Here is an 18,908-nt window from a genome sequence, read left to right as displayed (position 1 = left end):
AACGGCACCTCCGACGACGCCTCAGACTGACCGAGATGAATCTGGATCTCAAATCTTTAACATCGTAAATCCTCGGATCTCGAACCGACAAGTTTTCAAACTGGCAGTGAAGATTAAGTCTGACAGTACAACTGTGATAACTGCTCGAGATGCATATCTGGTGTGTGATATCGGAATGGGCTGCCAGGCTACAGCAATACGAGATGTGCTATCGTCAGGAATACCACCCTCCCAAATGTCATAGTCGTAATCCCAAAAAAAAAAAAAAAAAAAAAACCACGTGTGCTATGATCGACATCGCCCATCCCTTCCCCTTCCCATGTGGAAATGACGAACCAAGCGTTTTTGTTTTTCTTTCTGAAGGCATCGACAACCTCCAAGCCACTCGTCATCATGATCCAATTACATCGCGTGGCTTCCACGTGAGCTGGCGTCTGTGATGGATGCATCCAGATCAACACATTCCAGTGCAGATTGTCCAGATTACCGTGAGTTATTCTCTTGGTGTTTATCTCACCTCCTCATAGAGTAGCATTTTTGCCCCCCCCCCCCCCCTGAGGAAACATTAACCTGGTGGCCACGAGTTCAAATGCAGACCATACATGAGATTTCAGGTGGAGGGTTGGGCCTGGGGTATTGTACGACTCCATTCGACCCTTGTGTTTTACAGGGCGGGCGGGACCTGTTCCAGGGGCAGTATCTTCAGTGACTCCATCGTCCGTGGCCTGATCCTTGGATGTTTTGAAACGACGCTTCTTGTTACCATCGCAGTTTATTAGATGAAAAAGGTCTGTGTTTTTGCTTGATTTTTCATCATTTCCATCCAATTCTTCATCATCATACCATATTTCACTTTCGTCCAGTGCAGTCTAGGCCCTCTGATGGGAGATCCAACCGCCAAAAAAACAACATCCCCTAGCGTTCTTGTACCTCGGGTGCCACACCCCCTGTAAGCCCCCCTCCAGCAGCCGCTGAGACTTGTGCCTGGGCCTTGTGGTGCCTGTGCCTCTTTTCTGCTTTAATCTCCAAATCTCCTCTCTTCTCCCCTCGGGTCCCCCCTTGCCCTCTTTTTTTTCCCTCTCTTTTTTAGATCTGTCTCCATCTTGATTATTCCTTTCATAATCTGTTTTTTAACGTTCTTCTTTTCTCCATTTTTTGACCCTTTTGAAGGAAAAGAGAAGTCGTGAAGAGAGAAAAGAGATACGGACGCTAAGATAATCGACGACAAAGCGCAGTCAATTTAAATTAACTTGCCTTTACATATAGCTCCGTCTTTCACTACCTATCAACTATTACGTCTAGCCAGCCCACTTTCTCATCTTCTCTCTCTCTGGCTTCGTCTCTTCTCTTCTTCGAAACCTCATCCCCTCTTACGCGGTTTCATAAATCACCTATAGTACCCGCAACTCACCGTCGCATCAAACATCACCATGCCTGCTTCCTTGGACTCTTCCCGGCCCATCATGGCCCCTTCGGTATGTTATGACCGCTCGGATCTTCTTTTCCTTCTGTCTATCTCATCTATTGCGTACGGATAATGTAATACTGTCCCTTCGCCCCCCCCTGTTCAAAGGCTTGGGACTTGTCCCGTCTAGTTCCGCCTCTAGTTTGGTGTCTGCCCACTTTGAAGGTGATGAGTGATGGGACGGACGGGATGGATGACTGGGCCGGATGAGTAGAGAGAATGGATGCGGATGCGGATGCTCTCGTCTTGTCACTACTCACTTGTCTTTCAACTGAAATGTGACATCTTTGCCTCTCCGGCCGCTTGGTTCAGCCCATACTACCTTGCTCGTCATCCGTCTTTGTTCACAGTGCCTATCACTTCCACCTTGATACATTCCCCTGTCGCCTCACGTCCCTTAGCCCAGCATTCTTTTTCCTCTTCGTCTCTTTTCTTCCAAACTACTTCAACCTCATCTATCTCCCACCATGGCTAAGCCGTGGGTCTCGTCGCACGCTCACACCCAGCCCAACCGTCAAGCCACCAAGGAAAAGGACCAACCCGCTGACTCTACCTCCAAGAACCGCAACTCCGTCCGCTTCAGCACCTACAGCATGGCTCCTTCGCTGTCTCCCACCGTCGGAACAACCGACTCTGCTCACGCCGAGATCCGCGACATCGCTACCGGCCTCGACCGCATGGAGAACAAGGCTCTCTCCTCCCAGCGCGTCACCCTAACCGACGAGAAGACAGACACCATGAGCAAGCTCGCCCTCGGTGCTAAGCTCGAGCGTGCTCTCGACCGAAGAATGAGCGGCCAAGACGCTGTCATGCGACCTCGTGGCCAGAGCCTCAACGAGAAGCTCAGCGAAAAGGAGTAGACCCAGAAAAAAGAAGAAGAAACAACCCCCCAAATCCAACAAACAAAGCAAATGTCTTGCGAATAAGATACCCCCACGCAAACGAGAATTCTTCTTTTATTTTTATCGATATAAATTATCTTGTCTTTCCGGTCTTGATTTCCTCAGCAACGCCTTGGCTCTATCACTTTTTTCGCAAAGTAATGAAACACTGCGCCATGATCAACCTCAGGGGGAAATTGGATGGAAATACGAGCCTCACACTCAGCCTCATCCCCCTAATTATACTCGCGAAACCCACCAAGCCACGGCTCTTTTTTCACGAATACAAACGGCATGCGGAAAGGATCTGGACTACGATCAGCTCTTGTTGACTTCATTTTCTTCTCTTTTTTTCTTTTTTGTCTCTTTATTCTGCTTTTTACTATAATGGTATGCTGCGATGGAAATTCATTGGTCAAGATACGCAGGAATGGCAAGCAACGCATGAAGGAAAGTGATCATCAGGGCACGGATAAAGGGGGCTGTTTCGCTTTTGCCTTATATCGTTTCCCGGGCGCAGCGAGTACGGGGCGGAGGAATTGGAAGTGTATGATTGCATTGGATGCATTTGTGATGCCATGTTTTGCACACGAGCTATAGTAAATGCCGACAAGAGTCGCCAACTCATTATTGTGTCCGGTTTCTGTTGAAGCAATGAAATGGTACAGGAACAGAAGACTGGCCAAAGGAACCTCAGTGTTGTGTGAATCCATGAAATGTGTTGCAGTGATATTAACAAAACTCCTATAGCAACCATTACCAAGCAAAGCATTCCCTTGATGTAAAAGACATTCCATATGCCAGTGTGCTGGCATCTCTAACTGAGACCAACTCCATCTTGGCCCCAAATCCTGTGGTCAACTCATGTCTCGGGTGAATTGTCAACTCCGTCTCACCCCTCTTCAGCCCAAACCGCCTCAAACTCAAATCGTAATCAACAACTCAGGATGTTCATGCCTCCTGCTTCTCAATTCTCTCCTCGACATCCTTCAAAAGCTGTACCAACTCTCCCTCTTCACCCTCAACCTCAAGTCCTCTCCTGACCCAATCCCTCGCCTCCTCCAGTCTTCCCATCTCAGCCAAACACCTTCCCCTTCTCCACCAAGCCTTTGCATTTCCTACCCAGCGCGCCTCAACACTTGCATGGGCATCCACAGCGCCCTCAGCCCAGTTCTGCATCGCCATGTGCGCCTGTGCTCGGTTCGCCAGAATTCCGCTGATCTCCTCTCGCACCAGCTGGGAGGGCTCCCACATGGGTCGCTGCATGGCCATTTGGAAGCCGAGGGTGTAGTACTTAATTGCCTCGGGGTATTTGCCCTTGCGGTACTCGTTGTTGCCAGAGTCGCGAAGCTTGGTCACTTGGGCGGTGCGCTTGGGGTTGACGGGCACGGGGGGAGGGGGTGCGCCTGTGGGTGATTCGACGTTGAGGAGAGAGCGGTGGAGGGTGTTGAGAGCTTCGAGTTCGGCGTTGAGCGTGCGCGATGGTTGTTGAGAGCTGATGGCCTTGGATTGAGGGTCCATCTGGAGGGGAAGGAGGTCGAAATGTGTGAGGTCCGACATTGTGACGGTGAGTTTTTGTTTTGCTTTGTTTGTGAAATGTCTTATTAGGAGTGTTTTTTTTTATAGACGTGAATTGCTAAAAAGAGTGACCGGTTGGGAGTGTGAGCAGGCAATCAAAGGCTATGTGCAGCTGGGTGTATGGGTTGAGGTGCTGTTCAGGACACCTCACAAAAAGCTTATCTTATCAGCACATGACACCCCTCAGAGCCACCACCATTCATACCCTACACATTGATGGAAGTGTGTATGTAAAAAGCGGCTCAGAAGATCGTTGAATGTTTTGTATATGCTCATCCTTCCTATTGGTTTTACCTTGCTTATCTTGTTCAAGATGTAAATATGTCAAGAAAAAAAAAATATATGCAGCGTGTCATACTCGTTCCTGATCTCTGTCAGGTTACAAGGAAACTTGTATATTAGCGAGATGTCAGACCCGCTGGGCTGGAAACAGCTACCAGGCGCTATTCCTACAGTCGATATGACTTACAATAAGAGCTCTAGTTTGTCGGTATATGTGAACAAGCTAAGTGGTAGGCGTACATCATCAGATTACACAATGACATGAAGCACAGGGCACTGACGTCAACTTCAAAGACACATTCACATGTAAAACGAATTGATCAAACAAGAGCCTTTCCTTTTCTACTCCTATTGTGCAAATGCGAGACCCTGTCCCGGTTTGGGAAGCGTAACAAGATCACCTCCAAATCGCCATCACTCATAAAACCCGTCCGCCGAACTCTGGCGTCCTTGGATGATCAACGGAAGAAAGACATCAACTTCCAGAACCCTTAAAACGCCCATCAACGAAAATATCCCTATCCATTCATCAAAGCCTCATCACAGAACCCAAGGTCGAAAGAGTCTCCACACACAAAGTCTCGGTCATCATCATGCTGTTGATTGTCGGTCTCTTGTGCTTTAATTCCTTCTTGTGAGGGCAGTGCAAATGTGGTTCGATAATCGGGGAGGGACTTTTTTCATTTAGAACATTCTTTTTGGGGGGAATCGACATCTACTCCTCGAGCCACCCTTGCCATCACTCAGCAAATCAAGTAAATCCCTTTGTTGAACCGCCGCGCCATTCTAATGAAACGCACGAGAAATGATAGACGTTGCCAAGTTTACCTAGACCGGCAAGATCCCAGGTCGAGGGATTTGGCCAGCTTAGTAGCCGTAATTGGCAAGGGCCTTTGCGGTCTCCTCCTTGACAGAAGCGTTCTTCTTCGCATCAGCCAGTTGTCGGGCGGCAATCTTCTTGCGCTCGTAGAAAGCAGCGCCCTTGGCCTTTCTTCGCTCCTCCAATCTGGGTAGAGTTAGTCATGTCCCAAGTCACACACAGCACAGCAAAACATACCGAGCAACGACGTCCTCGTACTTCCAGCCAACCTCGCTGGACAGACGACCGACAGTGCAGAACTTGCGGCCGGGCTGGAGTCGGAGAACACGGAGAGCCTGGGGAACGACGACCTTCTTGGTCTTGTCGTAGGGAGGGGGGACACCCTCGAAGACCTTGAGGCGCTCGAGAGCAGCAGCACCACGGGCGGTCTTGTGGGGGATCATGCCACGGACAGCCTTGTAGAAGATTCGGGAGGGAGCGCGGAAGTGGAAGGGACCTGTATCGAGTCAATGACTGTGGTCAAGTGTGTAGGTACGGTTTCGACTCACCACCGCGGGTGGGGTTGTAACGGGTGATCTTTCGGAGGTGGGCGTGGTACTTGACTGTTGGCATAATCAGCTTGGTGTTCTTGGGAGTGGCATCGCTTTGGTGTTGACGATGCTCGGCCACAGATCGGAGTGGTGTCGTGGGGTGGACATACGCTTCGCACGGAAGAACTCGCCAGAGATGTTGAGAGCCTCGCAGCGGACAATAACGATCTTCTGGCCGCTGAGGAGCTGCTTGGCGACAATGGAGGCGAGTCGGCCAAGGAGATGGCCCTTGCCATCGATGACGACCTGTTAAACGCACACAACGGTCAGCGAAATGCATCTTCAAGACCAATATTCCCATGTGAAGCAAACGACGAGCAGCGTTCACAGCACCAGCAGGCGCTGATAACTGAGATCCCAAAGCATCCCCGATCCCATAACCATTGCTTCCCAGCTGCCCGCAACTCGTCTTTTGCCTCAAGACACAATACGAATTGTGAATGGATATGTTGTTTCAGTCGGTACTCACAACTTGCTCGAAGCTCGACATCGTAACCGTCTTTTCTGGGGGAATTAAAGAAAAGGAAAGAAGGGCAGCTCAAATCCTCAAACCGGTCGGCGAAGATTTGTTGTTTTGCTGTGCTGCTGGGGTTAGTCGTCCCTCGAATGTTGGGTGCAAGTGGTCGCGATAGTGATTGACGGGCGAAAAATCCAAGGACCGCTTGAGGGCTCGTTGTGCCTTCTGAGCAAACCGCGCTAGCCTAATAGGGCAAAGGCAACCTTTCACCGCGAGCGACTCCTTCCCGCTTAGGTCTGTTAGCCCTAGAGGGTTGAGCCGAGGAATTACCGACCCGCGCACTGGAATCATGCAGTTTTTGGGGCGTTGGATCTTAGAATGAATGGTTCGCACGTGATGATAGAGTTCGGGCTGTTCCAAGACATGGCATTGGCACCATCATTGGGGGTTTACATCATAAGTCATGACAGGGATCCATGTTGATACTCAAGATTCCAATTAAATGTGCCAATTTGCTCAATGCTGTCTATGGTGGTCATCATGGTCAAGGTAATCCTTGAATCTATTGTACAGCTTGTTCTATATCAAGAGCAATGGTAAGGTAGTCGAATAATCGATTATTCCCAGTAACGCCTGCACTCAAACCAGACAATCTTTTCCACTCAACATCAATGCCATCGCTTAACCGCGGGCTCAAGATTCTTTTGCAATATCCAGATCCTTCAATGTCTTTTGGACCTGTCTCACCAATTCCTTCCTTCGTGCTCTGACTTCGGGCATTCCCTCAGCCTCAACACCGTCCAGTTTCAACATGATGTGCATCATGATGCTCTCAGAAAGTTTTCGGTGCTCTTCCTCTCGCTTCTTGGGGTCTGAAGGTGGCGACTCAATGTAATCGGAGCACAAAGGCAGCCACTTAATTTGGTACTCAACGGCAAGATCGTCGAGAACCTTCATAGGTCCGCTGGTTGCGCCCGAAGATGTGGGTGGCGCTGGAGGTGATCTGGGGTGGTCGAAAGTAGAAGCGCTGTCTCGAGGGCTGCCTGACAAGGAGTCGCCGTCACTGGTGATGCCCTTCTTCTTATCACGCTTCTTCTTGCGGCGGCGAGTCTTCCTGTCTTCTCTAGGAGCATCGACAATCACCATCTCCTCTTCTGAACCACTGCTGACATCATTGATCTCGGGCATGACCGCCATCAACTCGCTGTTGTTCTTGACACCATAGTCTCGTACTGGCGCCATAGGGTCCTTGAGTTGCTTTCCCTTGTAGAGAAGCTTGATGCGTGATGTTCCTCGCTCAGGAAGTTCCATCATCAGACCAACCCGGTCCTTGACGTCTATCACCCGCAACTTTCCATCTCCGATCGCATATGCGGGAAAGTGAGCAGGATATGTGATGCCACGATTCTTGATAAGGAGGACATCGTCTTCTGGAGCTGGTGGGGGTGCAGTCGAGTGGGATCTGGGATAGTATCGATCCTCGGTGACGCCATCAAGATCTTGAGATGTGATGTAGCTAAAATCGTCGTCGGTGACAGCGGGGACGCCGCTGGGCATAGAACTGTAGGGCGAAATCTGTTCGCGGCCGATGGACCAGCCGTATCTCGACATTGTTAATGGGACGGCGAGCAGGACAGCGAGGCTGCTGTAGACAACGGTAGGAGGTACGCCGAGAGTGTCAGATATGTATCCGCTCGAATCTTGAAAAGCAGACGAGAGGTTAGCCAGCGCCCCGTTGAGGTAGGACGTGACGTTTTGTAAGGCACCGGGAGATGCCACGATTTCTTGGGCGGAATCCACCTTGTTCGACGTTTTCTAAGGTGGTCCAAAAAAGGACACCCTAGAGGCAAATGGGAATACGGGTTGCAGCAATTGACCAAACCAAGGTCCGAACAGGAGGAGGTCAAAAGACAGGGCGGTCGGCGATAAAGCTGAGCGACTGGTACTGGTGGTTCTCTTGTGATCGACCCGTGGGCTGATGTGGAGCGATGAGCAAGCAGCAGGACAGAGCCAGGTGGGCTACGCTGCACGACGAACAAGAAGCTTGCGAGGCTTGCAAATGGCAGCAGAAGGCGACGATCAACGACCCTTGGGCCAGGGTCTTCCTAGTGATAGTCGACAGCGAGCAACAGAGGCTAGAAGGTATCTAGCCTGTCTCGTCTTTGCGCGACGAGGCGAGTTGGTAGTGGGGGAGGTCAGATCAAGTGACTCTGGTGATACAAGGCGAGACTGGGCAAACGGGTGGTGTATCGGGCTGGGCTCTATTTGCGGTGCCACTGGTGAGGGGCTTAGGCGTCGGTGCAGCCCAGATTAACAACGTCTCTCTTTTTTTTGTTCTCTCTTGCAGTTAAGCGTAGGTACCGGTACCGAATCGTGAGTTGATGATGACGGGGGGCGACGCAATGCAAGAAACCGGGCAGCTTAGGGGATACCTAAAGACTGCAGACGTGACAGCGGCGATTGGTGGAGATGGGGGCGGAGTACAGCAAAGTACATGTACAAGAGTCGCCCCAAGAAACAAATCGAATGCAAGAAATATGCGCTGTAGACTTTGTTTCTTTCTTTTTGGGAATAGCGAGAGCTTGTGCGTCGTTGCGCCTGTGCTTGTGTCGCAGTTGATGATGGATGGTGAAAAAAGTCTAGGAAGTCTTGCAAAAGGGAGAGGCCAGATTTGGGTTTCTAAATTTGATGATCTGGACCCTTCCACTGGTTTAATCTCAGCCAAGAGCCGCACGGGGAAATGACAACGCCTCTTCCAGGTTCATGGCCTGACAATTGGCAATCGAAACCTGGGGGAATGTGTCAGACTGTTCTAGCGGGAAATGGTAGGTAATTAAGGGGTCTCCAAGCGCTAAGAGTTGAGGTTGTCTCTTCAACTTCAACTTCGAAGTTATAAATGGGTATATTGAATATGAATAACTGGAACTTTGGCGATAAAGACTGTAGTAGCTGAGTTCAAGCCGTTGTCTTAAACTTTTGACATCCTGCTGTAAGAAACAGAGCTAAAGTCAGGCATCAGCTACATCATGAAGTTTGTCAGTGTTTTCATGGTGGGTATGTTCAGAGCCACCTCAGACCTGTCTTAGATCATTTGATACAAAGTCTGAGCCAATGGCCAAAGAGAACTGGAGCTCGAAACCCATAACGTAAGTCACGATCCGTTGTCAGACGATTGTTGCTTAAAAGCTCCGGCCCCTCTTGAGTGGAGGTTTGACGATGCTATCATGACTAGTAGAACCGATGGACCACCGTAGACTCTCATTGCTCAAGAAGCCTGAAGCCTAAGACTATAAAGAAGCTTAAGGCATCTGATAACTTTAGACTGAAATGAATCTAATCTTATAGTTCTTATTCAGTGTCCAATTACTCGGCTCCCTTTCAGCTCAAATGTTTTAGACCTCGCCTGTTTACATGATTGGCTTCACTTACCCTACTCCAAGTTTTCTGCATCAAGTTAATAGTTTATTAAGAACTATTAGCAGAGCGTCTAGCAAAGGTAAATGAAACGACCTAAACGTTCTTTCGAGCTCAGATCCTGTTATCATGTTCAATGATGAGTGATCCTTCGGCTTATAAATGCAAGGATTCCCCGGCAGTTGCTTGTTCTCACGCAGCATAAGCACTTACATAGTACGCTGACTGAACAAGTCTAAACACCAACTGGAATCATCACGCCTTCCTTACACTATATCTGTAAGTGATTACATTCAAAGACAAATGTATCGCCAATATTCAGCTGCACAGCCGAGGTGATGATGAATGAAGCACCTCATCACAATGATTCCAAAAAGCATGATTACCTAATCCCGAAAACCTAGCTCATTGCATCATCGCATTTTTCATGGTTGCCGAGTTAATTCCACTCAAAAACGCCCATGACAAAGCAAACTCGCCTTTCACAGTCCAGCATTACAGCCCAGTACAGCCAAATCAACCTCTATCTGACGTAGAATAAATACCTCCCCCCCACTTTCCCTTCTCCTACATCAAAGCCTCTCGCTCTCCTCTATGAATTTCTTTAGATCATTCTTCACTCGCGCAACAAGCCCAGGCACAATGACTCAAGCATCTACCAAGGTTCAGCAGCTCATTGACAACAACTCTGTTGGTACGTTATCTCTGTTTTGTGCCCCGCGCTGGACCCCTGCTAATGACCCCTCGTAGTTGTCTTCTCCAAGTCATACTGCCCTTACTGCAAGCAGACCAAGAAGACTTTGGATGAGCTCAACGCCGAGTACGAGCTCCTCGAGCTTGACGAAGTTTGTAAGTTTTACAGTTCTCAGCCATTGCATCAAATAACGGTCTCTAACGCCTTATAGCCGACGGTTCTGCCCTCCAGGACGCTCTTGAGCAAATCTCTGGCCAGCGCACCGTTCCCAATGTCTACATCAAGCAGCAGCACATTGGCGGCAACTCTGACGTTCAGAGCTTAAAGTCTGGTGGAAAGCTTGCTTCTCTGCTCAAGGAGGCCGGTGCCCTGAAGGCGTAAGAAACATCAAAATAAATGTCGGACACGTTGGGCTAAGGGCATACGATGCATCAGTTCCAAGCTCTAGACATGTCTTTGTAGACCGTATGCGGCATATAGATATCGGTTGCACCTAAGATTAGACGGCATTACCCAGATGAGTTGAATTCATGACCCTTTACAATGACTTGCTGGCTTGTGCCTAGTGATACATGGCTTAATCTCCGTAATGTACATCTTTTTGTTGTGGTTTGACCCTCTCACAAGACCTGGGTGGCAACAGTACCAACAGGTCTTTCGACAAATTCCATGACGCCATTGATGATGTTCTTCCTGGCCTCCTCTGAGGCAACCTTCTTACCAGAGAGGTAGTTGAGCCACAGCAGCCTTGAAAGTCGCTCGTCCTCAATGGTTCCCAGTGTGGACTTGACAGACTCCTTACGAGTGCCATCAGTATAAGTGATGGTCAACTTTCCAGCAGCATCTCGAACAAGAAGCAGTTCGTTCTTCTTTGCTACCAGACCACGTTGGAACAGGATCTTGAAATGTCTCATGGCATGTCCAAATGTCTCATCATTATACTCCGGGTTATGTGATGAGCGAGCTTGAATAGCCCTCACAAGGCCGTCGCGCATATGAGGGAAGTCAGTATCTCGAACAGGGGTGATTCGGAATGCTGAGCGGCATCCAGCGTCCTTGAGAATCGAGTTCCATGTCTCTTCACCCTCGACAGGATCCTGGAGAGCCTTGCGCAGATCCTCCTTCTCAGAAGGAATCAGTGTTGTGGCTAGAGGGTTAATCTTCTTGACCAGATATCGCTGGAGCTTCTCGATATCCTGGGTAGCAACATAGAAGCCCACCACGTACACCTCGATGCCAAGGAAGGTCACTGTCCTTGTTCCCAGTCCAACCAGTGTGAACTCTGTACCATGCTTGTCCGTTACAGCGGCAGCAATTGGGCCAGCAACGTCGCCTGCTGCTCCGGCATCCTCAACTTCTAATCTTCGAGGGAACAATTTGACGGTCTTGTTGCCTGTAGGAACAACCTCATTTCCATCTTCGTCGTGAATAACCACTTTTCGCTTCTCGCCCGCCTCGGTCTTGAAAATTTCTGTCGGAACTTCCGTGTCGCATTTGATAGCAGCCTTCTCTTTTTCCCCTTGGGCTTCAATGGCCTTCTTCAATTTCCATGCTGTGTAGACAAAGGAAACGATACCGGCAATGGCACCAGCAGCTAGAAAAGCAGTGCGGTTCTGTTCGTAATCTCGTCGCTTAGAATTGAGCTGATTAACATCGAGGTCATCGGTCAGACGGTTCGATCGCTGGGAGAAAAGAGTCCGTCGGGTTGTTCGAGCGATGGCGCATCTTGTGTGGGCTGATGCGCGAAGCGCAGGGCGGAGAGTTGAGGGACGGAGCATCGTGGCGCTCGCGACGTAATGTTGAACAGACCCCTGACTAGATAGCAATCTAAAAGAACAAGTCAACTCAATCAACTACACCAAGTAAATGAGCTTGGTGGTGATCGTCTGAGTTGCTGGTCAGGTACGTGGAAGAGTTCCATACCACACGGAACATACGGGTAAACCTAATCCGAGGAAATCCAATGCTCGCGGGGGACCCACAAAATACATCACCAAGCTTCAGTCCATCTACGTCAGCGATGCCATCGTGAGGGGCCTTACCCTGTACCTTGAGTTTTAGAGGATCAAGTTCAAATACGATAAGAAATCATGGGGTGGGAATATGGTCAGAAGATTTTTATCAGTTTCGGCAGCAGTAGTAATTTGGGACAAGTAGTCAATATATTAGTTCTATACAGTAAGCGTCTGGTTCACGCCAGTATAGGGACACATGAAGCTTCAACGTGATAACAACTAGTTGAAACGTGTATCAGTGTGACCTTTGTGTCATGTGAAACTCAATCATCAAGATGGATTCGTTGGCGAACCTAATTGCGCTTCCTATCCTGCAAAGGTATTAGAAAAAGACCTGCACTATTTTCCATCCTTGTCATAGATACTGTATATGCGTTTACCTGCATACTTATATCCATTTATCATCGCGTCGTCTATTAATGGCTCAAGCCACCTGCACGGCGGATATTGATTCGTCCTTTCAACCTTTCAACCTCAAATCAGAACATTGATCACACCTCCTTCATGTACTTGATCCCATGTCAGTCATCTTCCCCGCAGCAACAACAGATAGACAACCCAGAAGGACATGTTGACTGAGGCGTGAACGAGGCACGCGGTTTACTGAAACATTAATCATTCCTCGCATTGAAACCTCATTAAATTCCTGACTCCAACTCACGCATCGTCATCATCAAGATCAAGAACAAAACAAAGACCTGCAGACCTCAAACCCCTGACCTAACCAGTCCTGACATACCAAAGAAACCCCACTACGGACATCCCGCCCGACTACGACGTAGGAGGAGATCCAGATTCTAGGCTGGGGGATCAACTGGCCTGGGCTCACCCAATCCATCCTCTATCGGGGCCAGTCTCAAGCTCAGCGCTTGTAAAAAGGGCCATCGTAGCGCACGACAGCAGCACTTTACAGGGGACGCGGCTGAAACCAGCAAAATAAACACAAACGCCTCTTCGATCCATGTCTTTGGTCCATCCCCTCTTCCTCGTGGATACTTGTGCTTCTTCATCATTTGGCTGTGTCATCAGTGCTTTCTTCCCTGCTTTTTAAGTACCGCAGCCGCGCCCAACCTGACCCTGGCACTGGCAAGACTGGAGCCCAGCACCCAAAAACCTCCGCCCCATTTGACTGCCCTGCCTTATTACCTTACCAAGCCAACAAACTCCCAGCGCCAAAACATCATCACCTTCATCGCAGTCGCGAAACACACCTTTCGGGTATGAAAGGACCTTTTTGACCTGTATTCTTATCCACGCATCCTCTGATTGCTCGCTGCTTGCCTGCACATATCCACTGCTGCTGTACCTACGATAAACAGTCACCCGCTACCGCTACCGCTACCGCTATCGCTGCTTAAGAATCACCCTTGTGATCCCTGAACTCCGCCTGAATCCTGCCCAAACACCGAAAAACGGTACCCTGAAAGCGCTTCTTTGATCGTGTTTGCGTTTCCATCTGAAGCGCTCCTCCCTCAACACCGACAATATGGCCGCTGCTGCCGCTGGCCCTGCCTCTCGGCAGAGTCCTGCAACCGCCGACGAGCAGGAAGATTCTCGATCGTCATCCTCGTCAACTTCCCCCGCGCCCGCCGATAACGAAGAGTCCGATTTCTTTCTCGGAGCCAACGACTCTCAGTCAAGCATCGGAGTTCCCAACTTTCAAGATATGCAGGTGGAAGATGCTTGCCAACCGCCCGTCCATCGGTTGCCAAACGAGATACTCATCAGCGTGTTTGCCAAATTGAGTTCCACCTCCGATCTGTTCCACTGCATGCTGGTTTGCAAACGCTGGGCTAGAAACACAGTCGATCAACTCTGGCATCGACCGGCGTGCACGAGTTGGAAGAACCACGGCAGCATTTGCCAAACGCTGCAGCTCGAGACACCGTCTTTCAGATATCGCGACTTTATCAAGAGGCTCAACCTCGCCGCCCTTGCTGACAAAATCAGTGATGGTAGTGTTATGCCGCTCGCAGTCTGTAGTCGGGTGGAACGTTTGACACTTACGAACTGTCGCAACCTCACCGATTCCGGACTTATCGCCCTTGTGGAGAATAGCACCTCGTTGCTGGCACTCGACATTTCCAACGACAAGAACATTACCGAGCAGTCTATCAATACCATCGCCAAAAACTGCAGTCGCCTTCAAGGACTCAACATTTCTGGCTGCGAGAATGTCTCCAACGAGAGCATGATCAACTTGGCAACAAGTTGTCGCTATATTAAGAGAGTAAGTTTACGATGAAACCATCTATGTTTGGACGTTGGCTAACTCAATGCAGCTGAAGTTGAATGAATGTAGCCAGCTCCAAGACGACGCTATTCACGCCTTCGCCGAAAACTGTCCCAACATCCTCGAGATCGACCTCCACCAGTGCAATCGCATTGGTAACGGCCCTATAACTTCTCTTATGGTCAAGGGCAACTGTCTCCGAGAGTTACGGCTAGCAAGCTGCGAACTAATTGATGACGATGCTTTCCTGACTCTACCCCATGGACGACTATTTGAACATCTCCGCATTCTCGACCTGACATCCTGCGTGCGTTTGACAGACGCTGCTGTCCAGAAGATTATTGATGTCGCACCTCGCCTTCGCAACCTTGTTCTTGCCAAGTGCCGAAACATCACTGATGTAGCCGTTCATGCTATCTCAAAGCTTGGTAAGAACCTGCATTACGTGCATCTGGGTCACTGTGGCAATATCACCGACGAAGGTGTCAAGAGATTAGTCCAGAACTGCAACCGCATTCGATACATCGATCTGGGTTGCTGTACCAACTTGACAGATGAGAGCGTGAAGCGTCTTGCTCTATTACCCAAGCTGAAGCGTATTGGGCTTGTGAAATGCAGCTCTATCACGGATGACTCAGTCTTTCATCTCGCAGAAGCCGCATTTCGACCCAGGGTACGACGAGATGCCAGTGGTATGCTTGTTGGCAATGAGTACTACGCCTCGAGTCTCGAGCGCGTTCATCTGAGCTACTGTGTCAACCTTACCCTCAAGGTTCGTCGCCCCTTATTTCCAGGATTGCCATTATTGACATTTCACAGAGTATCATGAAGTTGCTCAACTCATGCCCTCGATTGACCCACTTGAGTTTGACTGGAGTTGCCGCTTTCCAGCGTGATGACTTCCAGCCATACTGTCGGCAAGCACCCCCAGGTATGTTTATCGTAAGCTCTTGTTTACTGCTGCTGACCCGATGACAGAATTTACCCAACACCAGCGAGATGTGTTTTGTGTCTTTTCCGGCACTATGGTATCCAAGTTCCGTGATTTCCTCAACACTTCGCCACAATTCGAGGATCTATGGGACATGCACAGCTGGAATCGAACAGCAGTCTACCCCGGACAACGGCAACGCACTTCCGTAATGCAGCCAACAGCCACTGCCGGAGATGGAGCTGACGATGAGATGGTTGACGACGAGAACGATTTCGAGGGCCTGGACGGCAGCGAGATGGTCGTGGATGCTCAGGCACAGAATCCGGCCAACGGCAACGGAACGATAAATCCCAACGCTCTCATGAACCACGGATTTCAACAAGCTATTCCCGTACCACCTCCAGCTCCTAGCTTCCCAACAGGTCAGCTCCCTCCATTCTTTCCGACGTTCGCCCGCTTCCTGCCTTCATCGTCACTCGCACGACAGGAACCAGGATTGCTTGGGCCAGCTTTTATTCAGAACAGCATTAACAACCTACTAGAAGGCGGAACACCACAGCATACCACCAGCCAAGCGAGCGCAGCACCTCTTGGACACGGGCACCCAGGGAACGGGGAACCCTCGACCGGCGCAAGCACTGCGACTATCCACCGACCTCAAGAGAACGGTGACCAACCTGACGCGATGAACTGAATGACCGACACTTTTCTTTAGCTCTAGAAATGACACCACTGCATCCTTTTTGTTGTTCACTTCCCTGTTCATGGTAAGGTCGCTCGACCACAGCGAGAGACGCAACTAACAGCCACCAGCATTAGATTATACGCGCTTTCGTTTACGTACGGAATGGCTAGAGGACACAGGAGTGTATATGGAGTTTTGTGCTTAGCATGCCGTGATTTTCGGCGACGACTTTTGACGGCAAAGACCAAGATACCACAGGACAAAGAAGGAAGCGGGAGGCATGACAATGAGAACTCACGTGTTTTGGTTTTAATCCCTTGATAGGAGTATAAAGGACCCCTGAGGAAACGGTTTGTAGGGGTTGTAATTTATGACAATCAAATATCAACGGCCAGTGGGTCTATATGCTTATTCATGATTATGCGAGAACCATCCTTGAACTGGCAGTGAGAAGTGATACGTTTCGTGCCCGTTTGTGCTTACAGTGAACTTGTCATTGAAGTATGGACAGCTTCAGAAGGCATTACAAAAGGGTATATTTAACTCTAAACTTAGAAGCGAGTGACGCTTAAGATACACAACAAGCATCTTCCACTTTGACAATTCAAACCGCCCCATATTTCACTCATCTCGACCTTTTAGACCTTCTCCTGACTTGTTCGGGCACTAGCATCAGAATGAGGATGTGTGCTATCAGCCATGTGTCGAGTCATCTCAACATAGTCATAGGCAAACTCGCCCAGCTGGCCATCATCAGTGCCGAGCTCCTCCTCCTCCGCGGAGACACGAAGGGAGAGGCCAGGGATGAGGTTGAGAAGGAACAGGAGAATGCAAGTAAGAGTAAAGGACCAGGCAAAGACGGCAAGAGTACCAGCGATTTGGTAACCCAGCTGAACAAAGTGGCCGTCAACCCAACCAATGGGGTCGTACTCTCCACCGTCGAGAGCGGCAATGGTTTTGCTTTTGTGAGTTAGCAGGTGTCATTGTAGAGAAGGGAAATAGGGAGGCGTACGTTCCAAAGATACCGGTGAGGATGTTACCGACCATACCACCAATACCGTGGATGGCAAAGATATCAAGACTGTCGTCAACGTTGATGAGGAACTTGACCTTGGTGGCGAAGTTGCAGAAGACACCACCGCAGATTCCGATAATGACGGCTGCCCAGGGCTTCACGAAACCCGCAGCAGGAGTGATGGCAACGAGACCAGAAATGGCACCGGAGCAGAAACCGATAGTGCTCCACTTCTTCTCGAGACGGTAATCGAGGAGGATCCAGGCAATGGCACCGCATGATGCAGCCAGGTTGGTCACGTAGCATGCCATGACGGCACGGATGTTCATGGCGAGAGCAGAACCGCCGTTGAAACCGAACCAGCCGACCCAGAGGAAGACCGTACCGAGAACAACGTGGGTGACGTTGTGAGGGCGGTAAGGAAGACCGTTGTTGTTGGAGTAGCCAGTACGCTTACCCAGCATGAGGGAGTAGGCTAGCGCGCAGGTTCCCGAGGAAACGTGAACGGGACCGCCTCCAGCAAAGTCGTAGCTGGGAAGGTTGAAGAGCCAGCCATTGGCGTTCCAGGTCCAGTAGGCGATGGGGTCGTAGACGATGGTGGACCAAAGGAACATGAAGACGATGGCGGGGAGGATACGACCTCGATCAGCAACGGCACCGATTGCAAGAGCAGGACTGGTGACGTTAGGACAGTGAACTGTCAAGTTTTCGAGGGGAACTCACGTAATGGCAGCGAACATGCCCTGGTACAGACAAAAGAGAATATCAGGGAGAGCGGAAGAGCCATTGGGTTGAGCGAGGGTGTCCATAAGACCAAACTGGGTCAAGTCGCCGAGGAAGGAGTTTCCAGTTCGTGAGAAGGTCAAGGAGTATCCCCAGAAGAACCACTGAAAGCTGATGACCGCAACTGATATCATCGACAACAGAATGAGCGTCAAAGCAGACTTGCGACGGGCGAGACCACTGTAGAAGAAGCCGACGCCGGGAATCATGAGAAGGACAAGCACGGCGCTGACGGCGAGGAATGTCAAATTGCCTGTCTAGACATTGTTAGACAACATAACACGATGAGGTGGATTTCGAGAAACCTACGTCGTAGAAGATGTTAAGATCATGCACATGGGTTGAGTAGCCATAGTCGGCATGATCAGTGGTGCCATTGTAAGGAGTTGTCATCTTGAGGAGACTGCGCTTGAGACGCGGATTCTTGGATCCAAACCTTTGCGCCGGTCGAACCTTTTCAGCTTCAACTTAAGCTGGGAAGAATGGAGTGATTGAAGGATGAAGAGCCCGGGGCCACAGGGCTAAATATGTTTTGACTTACTGAGCTTGCGACGACGGCCAGGACATAACGAACGTGGTACCAGGGGGAGGGTATGGCACATAGTGTGGGGGATACTTGATAAGACGCCCGTAGCTTAAGCAGCAATAGGAAGGATACTCCACCACATGTTCGGTTTGGACTTTGGTGAACCCGTATTTGGATACGGAGATATCACATGGGTATTGATGCTCAGGTGCCAAGCTGAGCTAGATGATGATCCTCCACGATCCAAGACTTTGTCCATGATAAGCTTGAATGGATGATCCCGTAACAATGCGTTGACGTTGACTTGACACAACTCGTTTGCGCCAGAAATGAAGTCGTGGTTGTATAAACAGTCCCCTGTATGGCTGTTCCTGAGTCTGGCACACCCATCGCTGCTTATCACACCCAGCATTCCGATCCGGTTGTATTGGGAGGGACGCCACACCCAAGCTTAAATAGGCTGTGCTGATAAGGACCAATATCCCTATAGGACCTCCGGATTGCAACCTCTGCTTGGCAGTTGGTCCGCAATGAAT

General features: G+C 49.8%; 8 protein-coding genes across 17 annotated transcripts; 3 read left to right on the top strand and 5 right to left on the bottom strand.

The window, feature by feature from the left end:
• Positions 1-787: 787 nt before the first annotated feature.
• Positions 788-3,114, top strand: FOXG_04444 (uncharacterized protein). The gene is made up of 2 exons (XM_018382468.1): positions 788-1,475; positions 2,026-3,114. The coding sequence occupies exons 1-2, from the start codon at positions 1,431-1,433 to the stop codon at positions 2,323-2,325; spliced, it is 345 nt and encodes a 114-aa protein (XP_018239184.1). The 5' UTR covers positions 788-1,430; the 3' UTR covers positions 2,326-3,114.
• Positions 2,857-4,082, bottom strand: FOXG_04443 (uncharacterized protein). Its single transcript, XM_018382467.1, has one exon. It carries the CDS (start codon positions 3,904-3,906, stop codon positions 3,298-3,300), a length of 609 nt encoding a protein of 202 aa, XP_018239183.1. The 5' UTR covers positions 3,907-4,082; the 3' UTR covers positions 2,857-3,297.
• A 303-nt stretch (positions 4,083-4,385) lies between these two features.
• Positions 4,386-6,454, bottom strand: FOXG_04442 (60S ribosomal protein L16). Its single transcript, XM_018382466.1, has 5 exons — positions 6,086-6,454; positions 5,727-5,862; positions 5,575-5,628; positions 5,264-5,522; positions 4,386-5,212 (listed from the first exon to the last, which is right to left on the bottom strand). Exons 1-5 carry the CDS (start codon positions 6,104-6,106, stop codon positions 5,074-5,076), a joined length of 609 nt encoding a protein of 202 aa, XP_018239182.1. The 5' UTR covers positions 6,107-6,454; the 3' UTR covers positions 4,386-5,073.
• A 96-nt stretch (positions 6,455-6,550) lies between these two features.
• FOXG_04441 (uncharacterized protein) lies at positions 6,551-8,797 on the bottom strand. The gene is made up of 2 exons (XM_018382465.1): positions 7,874-8,797; positions 6,551-7,773 (listed from the first exon to the last, which is right to left on the bottom strand). Exon 2 carries the CDS (start codon positions 7,682-7,684, stop codon positions 6,767-6,769), a length of 918 nt encoding a protein of 305 aa, XP_018239181.1. The 5' UTR covers positions 7,685-7,773; positions 7,874-8,797; the 3' UTR covers positions 6,551-6,766.
• Positions 8,798-9,239: 442 nt separating this feature from the next.
• FOXG_04440 (glutaredoxin 3) lies at positions 9,240-12,399 on the top strand. 4 transcript variants are annotated; one of them, XM_018382464.1, is made up of 5 exons: positions 9,411-9,569; positions 9,657-9,766; positions 9,892-10,181; positions 10,238-10,336; positions 10,393-12,399. In XM_018382464.1, exons 3-5 carry the CDS (start codon positions 10,082-10,084, stop codon positions 10,560-10,562), a joined length of 369 nt encoding a protein of 122 aa, XP_018239178.1. In that variant the 5' UTR covers positions 9,411-9,569; positions 9,657-9,766; positions 9,892-10,081; the 3' UTR covers positions 10,563-12,399. The 4 variants fall into 4 exon arrangements, with proteins under 4 accessions (XP_018239175.1, XP_018239178.1, XP_018239176.1 ...); XM_018382462.1 differs by having other exon boundaries at positions 9,657-10,181; XM_018382463.1 differs by having other exon boundaries at positions 9,411-9,766.
• FOXG_04439 (uncharacterized protein) lies at positions 9,675-12,350 on the bottom strand. 2 transcript variants are annotated; one of them, XM_018382460.1, is made up of 3 exons: positions 12,231-12,313; positions 12,119-12,179; positions 9,698-12,067 (listed from the first exon to the last, which is right to left on the bottom strand). In XM_018382460.1, the coding sequence occupies exon 3, from the start codon at positions 11,957-11,959 to the stop codon at positions 10,802-10,804; it is 1,158 nt and encodes a 385-aa protein (XP_018239180.1). In that variant the 5' UTR covers positions 11,960-12,067; positions 12,119-12,179; positions 12,231-12,313; the 3' UTR covers positions 9,698-10,801. The 2 variants fall into 2 exon arrangements, with proteins under 2 accessions (XP_018239179.1, XP_018239180.1); XM_018382459.1 differs by having other exon boundaries at positions 9,675-12,179; positions 12,231-12,350.
• Positions 12,400-12,555: 156 nt separating the features above from the next.
• FOXG_04438 (F-box and leucine-rich repeat protein GRR1) lies at positions 12,556-16,537 on the top strand. 5 transcript variants are annotated; one of them, XM_018382457.1, is made up of 6 exons: positions 12,556-14,426; positions 14,479-15,201; positions 15,249-15,360; positions 15,408-15,785; positions 15,906-16,130; positions 16,177-16,537. In XM_018382457.1, the coding sequence occupies exons 1-5, from the start codon at positions 13,683-13,685 to the stop codon at positions 16,055-16,057; spliced, it is 2,109 nt and encodes a 702-aa protein (XP_018239173.1). In that variant the 5' UTR covers positions 12,556-13,682; the 3' UTR covers positions 16,058-16,130; positions 16,177-16,537. The 5 variants fall into 5 exon arrangements, with proteins under 5 accessions (XP_018239173.1, XP_018239172.1, XP_018239171.1 ...); XM_018382456.1 differs by having other exon boundaries at positions 15,906-16,537; XM_018382455.1 differs by having other exon boundaries at positions 15,408-16,130.
• Positions 16,538-16,567: 30 nt separating this feature from the next.
• On the bottom strand, positions 16,568-18,833 carry FOXG_04437 (uncharacterized protein). Of its 2 annotated transcripts, XM_018382452.1 has the most exons (4): positions 18,156-18,833; positions 17,787-18,103; positions 17,061-17,738; positions 16,568-17,008 (listed from the first exon to the last, which is right to left on the bottom strand). In XM_018382452.1, the coding sequence occupies exons 1-4, from the start codon at positions 18,237-18,239 to the stop codon at positions 16,687-16,689; spliced, it is 1,401 nt and encodes a 466-aa protein (XP_018239168.1). In that variant the 5' UTR covers positions 18,240-18,833; the 3' UTR covers positions 16,568-16,686. The 2 variants fall into 2 exon arrangements, with proteins under 2 accessions (XP_018239168.1, XP_018239169.1); XM_018382453.1 differs by having other exon boundaries at positions 17,787-18,833.
• Positions 18,834-18,908: the final 75 nt, after the last annotated feature.

The sequence above is a fragment of the Fusarium oxysporum genome, chromosome 4 (genome assembly GCF_000149955.1).
Source record: "Fusarium oxysporum f. sp. lycopersici 4287 chromosome 4, whole genome shotgun sequence".
NCBI classification, from domain to species: domain Eukaryota; kingdom Fungi; phylum Ascomycota; class Sordariomycetes; order Hypocreales; family Nectriaceae; genus Fusarium; species Fusarium oxysporum.
Note: the sequence above shows the minus strand (reverse complement) of the source record. Positions and strands in the feature narration are given on the sequence as shown.

What these genes read in the sequence shown, in the direction of transcription:
- FOXG_04439 (XM_018382459.1), bottom strand. Translation starts at nt 11,959, where the DNA reads ATGCTCCGTCCCTCAACTCTCCGCCCTGCGCTTCGCGCATCAGCCCAC.
- FOXG_04442 (XM_018382466.1), bottom strand. Translation starts at nt 6,106, where the DNA reads ATGTCGAGCTTCGAGCAAGTT. An exon ending in TGTCGAGCTTCGAGCAAGTT is followed by an intron (nt 5,863 to 6,085) that starts GTGAGTACCGAC and finishes TGCGTTTAACAG; the next exon opens with GTCGTCATCGATGGCAAGGG. An exon ending in TACGAGGACGTCGTTGCTCG is followed by an intron (nt 5,213 to 5,263) that starts GTATGTTTTGCT and finishes AACTCTACCCAG; the next exon opens with ATTGGAGGAGCGAAGAAAGG.
- FOXG_04443 (XM_018382467.1), bottom strand. Translation starts at nt 3,906, where the DNA reads ATGTCGGACCTCACACATTTCGACCTCCTTCCCCTCCAGATGGACCCT.
- FOXG_04437 (XM_018382452.1), bottom strand. Translation starts at nt 18,239, where the DNA reads ATGACAACTCCTTACAATGGCACCACTGATCATGCCGACTATGGCTAC. An exon ending in ATCTTAACATCTTCTACGAC is followed by an intron (nt 18,104 to 18,155) that starts GTAGGTTTCTCG and finishes AACAATGTCTAG; the next exon opens with ACAGGCAATTTGACATTCCT. An exon ending in CTCACCGGTATCTTTGGAAC is followed by an intron (nt 17,009 to 17,060) that starts GTACGCCTCCCT and finishes AACTCACAAAAG; the next exon opens with CAAAACCATTGCCGCTCTCG.
- FOXG_04441 (XM_018382465.1), bottom strand. Translation starts at nt 7,684, where the DNA reads ATGTCGAGATACGGCTGGTCCATCGGCCGCGAACAGATTTCGCCCTAC.
- FOXG_04440 (XM_018382461.1), top strand. Translation starts at nt 10,082, where the DNA reads ATGAATTTCTTTAGATCATTCTTCACTCGCGCAACAAGCCCAGGCACA. An exon ending in CATTGACAACAACTCTGTTG is followed by an intron (nt 10,182 to 10,237) that starts GTACGTTATCTC and finishes GACCCCTCGTAG; the next exon opens with TTGTCTTCTCCAAGTCATAC. An exon ending in CCTCGAGCTTGACGAAGTTT is followed by an intron (nt 10,337 to 10,392) that starts GTAAGTTTTACA and finishes AACGCCTTATAG; the next exon opens with CCGACGGTTCTGCCCTCCAG.
- FOXG_04438 (XM_018382455.1), top strand. Translation starts at nt 13,683, where the DNA reads ATGGCCGCTGCTGCCGCTGGCCCTGCCTCTCGGCAGAGTCCTGCAACC. An exon ending in GTTGTCGCTATATTAAGAGA is followed by an intron (nt 14,427 to 14,478) that starts GTAAGTTTACGA and finishes AACTCAATGCAG; the next exon opens with CTGAAGTTGAATGAATGTAG. An exon ending in CTGTCGGCAAGCACCCCCAG is followed by an intron (nt 15,361 to 15,407) that starts GTATGTTTATCG and finishes ACCCGATGACAG; the next exon opens with AATTTACCCAACACCAGCGA.
- FOXG_04444 (XM_018382468.1), top strand. Translation starts at nt 1,431, where the DNA reads ATGCCTGCTTCCTTGGACTCTTCCCGGCCCATCATGGCCCCTTCG. An exon ending in GGCCCATCATGGCCCCTTCG is followed by an intron (nt 1,476 to 2,025) that starts GTATGTTATGAC and finishes TCTACCTCCAAG; the next exon opens with AACCGCAACTCCGTCCGCTT.